This window comes from Sardina pilchardus, chromosome 14 (genome assembly GCF_963854185.1).
Source record: "Sardina pilchardus chromosome 14, fSarPil1.1, whole genome shotgun sequence".
NCBI classification, from domain to species: Eukaryota; Metazoa; Chordata; class Actinopteri; order Clupeiformes; family Clupeidae; genus Sardina; species Sardina pilchardus.
This window is the reverse complement of record NC_085007.1, coordinates 10,927,957-10,930,703: the sequence shown is the minus strand read 5'-3', so window position 1 is coordinate 10,930,703 and position 2,747 is coordinate 10,927,957. Positions and strand designations below refer to the sequence as shown.

Below are 2,747 nucleotides of genomic sequence, written 5' to 3'. Positions count from 1 at the left end.
ATATGAGAAAATGAACTATTAAGGGAAACCAACCAACCAACACAAGATTCTTATGCCTTTTAATAACTAAAGAATGTATTGTAAATAATAATAATAAAATAAAAAAAAAAGTCCTTTAACACCCAAGACCTGAAGAATGCTACAGTTTGTCTATCTATATAAACCACATGGTTAATTCAACTAACCTGGTTCTCTTGTTCTGTCCAGGTGCGGTACCAAGTCAGACAAGAAAAAGCACCCCCTCCGGATGTGCCATACCGCTTCCGCAACCGGCGAATCAGCACGCGCCGCTCGGGCTATGCCTTCTCTCACTCGCGTGGCTATGGCGACCTGGTGACCTCCGGCCGCTTCCTCCAGCGTCCGGTGAAGAGCCGACCGGCCCTGTTCTTCCGCAGCAATCCCTCTGGGTCTCCAGTGAGCGAGGATTCGCCGCAGGTTTTCCGCACCATCTCCGAAGAGCCCAGAGCCTGAACCTACTGTACTCACACACACACGCACAAATCCAAACACACACATACTCACAGGCACAATTGCAAGCACACACATTTACAGACACACACACACACACACACACACACACACACACACACACACACACTCTCACACACGCAGACAACTGCAAACAGGCACACGCACATATTTAAACCCACACTCATCCACACAGACACATCTTTACACACTGGGCTAGGCTGCCTTGATGAAGGACTGGCACAGACTGCCCCTGACTGAACTGTGGACTTCACTCAGAACTGAAAGTGACACTTGAAATGGTGTTCCTGAGTGTAGCACTTCAAGAAAGTGCACTGGCATTGTGAGGGACTACAGTACTGTCATCATACTGTCTCTGGAGAGATGATCATCACACATGTTGAACACTCTTTCCAAAGTTCTTAGTCAGGAGAGAGGGAGATATTTTTTGGAGTACAGATGTTCAATTTTACTGAAAGGAAGTGTTTGCAATGAAGTGAATTAAAACGTTCTCCACACTCTTCCTTCAATGCAAATATCCTCCAAAAAAGAGCAGTCTGTCTACCGTTGAAGTCTGCCAGGAGTTTTGTTAAAGTGTATGTATCAATTGTATGTACAGTATCAGCAGGTCTGGAGTGTGTGGCTTTATTTCCCAGTCTTAACACAAGCACTGACGCACCATTGGCCATTTGCGAAACTAAGACATCCACCAAGGACATTTGGTCTGAGCAGTATAACCGAATAACTTTAGTTCGATCAAAAGCCGAATGTAAAAAGGGAAGGCAAAGTTTTGTTTCCAATGCCTGATTAGTTTCCCCTTCAAGATCACTGCCAAATCCTCATTTCAGATACACACACACTGCATAGTACTGTGAATTTTGTTTTCAAATGGAGAAGAGAAAATTGTGATAGCAGTATGAGAATAGATATTGAGGAATGGGGGAGATTACTAGACTATAACATTATCATCTTGAATTGAAGGACTTAAGGACTTCAGCTCTTCGAATAAGCACTTCCCATGTTCGCTTTAGAGGGGAAACTTGATGTAAAACAGAAAACCACTTAAAACACTACATTATGTCTTTTTTATTGTTATTATGTCTCAAAGGGTGCCTTAGCACACATCCTGATCTTTTATGTAATGTGTAATTGCATGTCAACTAGAGATTGAAGATGAGCACATTCCCTTAAATATAAAAGAGAGGAATCGCCACTTATGTTAACAGTGGTTCATGAAATAATATGCCACTAATTAGGTTATTGAGGGCCAGGGTATTTTGTCATATATTTAGATGTCATTACATTGTCTTGTGTGTTTTGTTTGAATCATGTGTCTTAACTAAATTACATTTCGGATGTTTTTGTAGAATCTGTGTGTGCTTTGTACTTTAACATATTTTGTACTAATTATACTTGATTTCGCCAATAACGTGATGGGGGCTGAAGTAGTTTAAGAGCGACATTGCTTATTCACAGCAATAAATATTTGATATTTTTCTACAACGCTGTCAATCTCGGTCTCTTACATTATTGGGGATAATGTGGGGATTGTATTTCCGATTGATACACTGACGCGTTTATGCGAAATATGAGCGAAGCGTTGCACAACGTGGTGGCAATACAGTATGCGCTATGACGCATGAGCTGTCCGTGCTCCAGCAACATTCGGTGCGGTTCCACGAGGCGGAGACGACCTACATCTCGTGCCGGGATGCTTCCGATAGAAACAACGGTGAGTCGCTGCTTATCTCTCAAGGTTTAGTAATGGAATGCATTTGTATAGCCTCATATAATGGTTTTAACTATCATACACTCTCCAATTGCGTTAATGCTGGAAATAACGATTTTGTAGGGTAGCCTATGATAAAAACGTTGAATAACGTTACTGAATGAAATGATACCCCGGGAATTACATCGCTGTCAGCCTTCCCGTTTTTTCTTGAGTATGAATTTGCAAATTCGTTTGCGTGGTTCTTAGCGCAGTCTAAGGAAAATCGCTGACCTACATATCGCTGTATATTTTGATGTGAAGCCCGGTATGCGCATAGTGCTGTCTGTTCAGGCAACATAGCGGAAGTTGTTGGTAAGTTTCACATGTGTATGTTTTTGTCGTGTAGCCTGCTGCTGCAGCTGTGCTGCTCACTGCTGATTCAAACACAATATTCTGATACAGTCTGGTCAAAATGTTTTGATATGTGATAGTTGTGTTTTGAAAGGTTATTTTCCACCTCTTAGTTACAGCAGATCAATTTATAATTTTACAGCACTGACTATGTTCA

General features: G+C 41.7%; 1 protein-coding gene across 4 annotated transcripts in view; it reads left to right on the top strand.

Moving 5' to 3' along the window:
* atp8b5b (ATPase phospholipid transporting 8B5b) overlaps positions 1-1,837 on the top strand; it is a 23,626-nt gene extending 21,789 nt beyond the window's left edge. For all 4 annotated transcript variants that reach the window (XM_062554151.1, XM_062554155.1, XM_062554152.1 and 1 more), the window contains exon 28: positions 208-1,837. In XM_062554151.1, coding sequence (XP_062410135.1) covers positions 208-471 — 264 coding nt within the window. In that variant the 3' untranslated portion in view covers positions 472-1,837. The remainder of the gene's footprint in view (positions 1-207) is intronic.
* Positions 1,838-2,747: the final 910 nt, after the last annotated feature.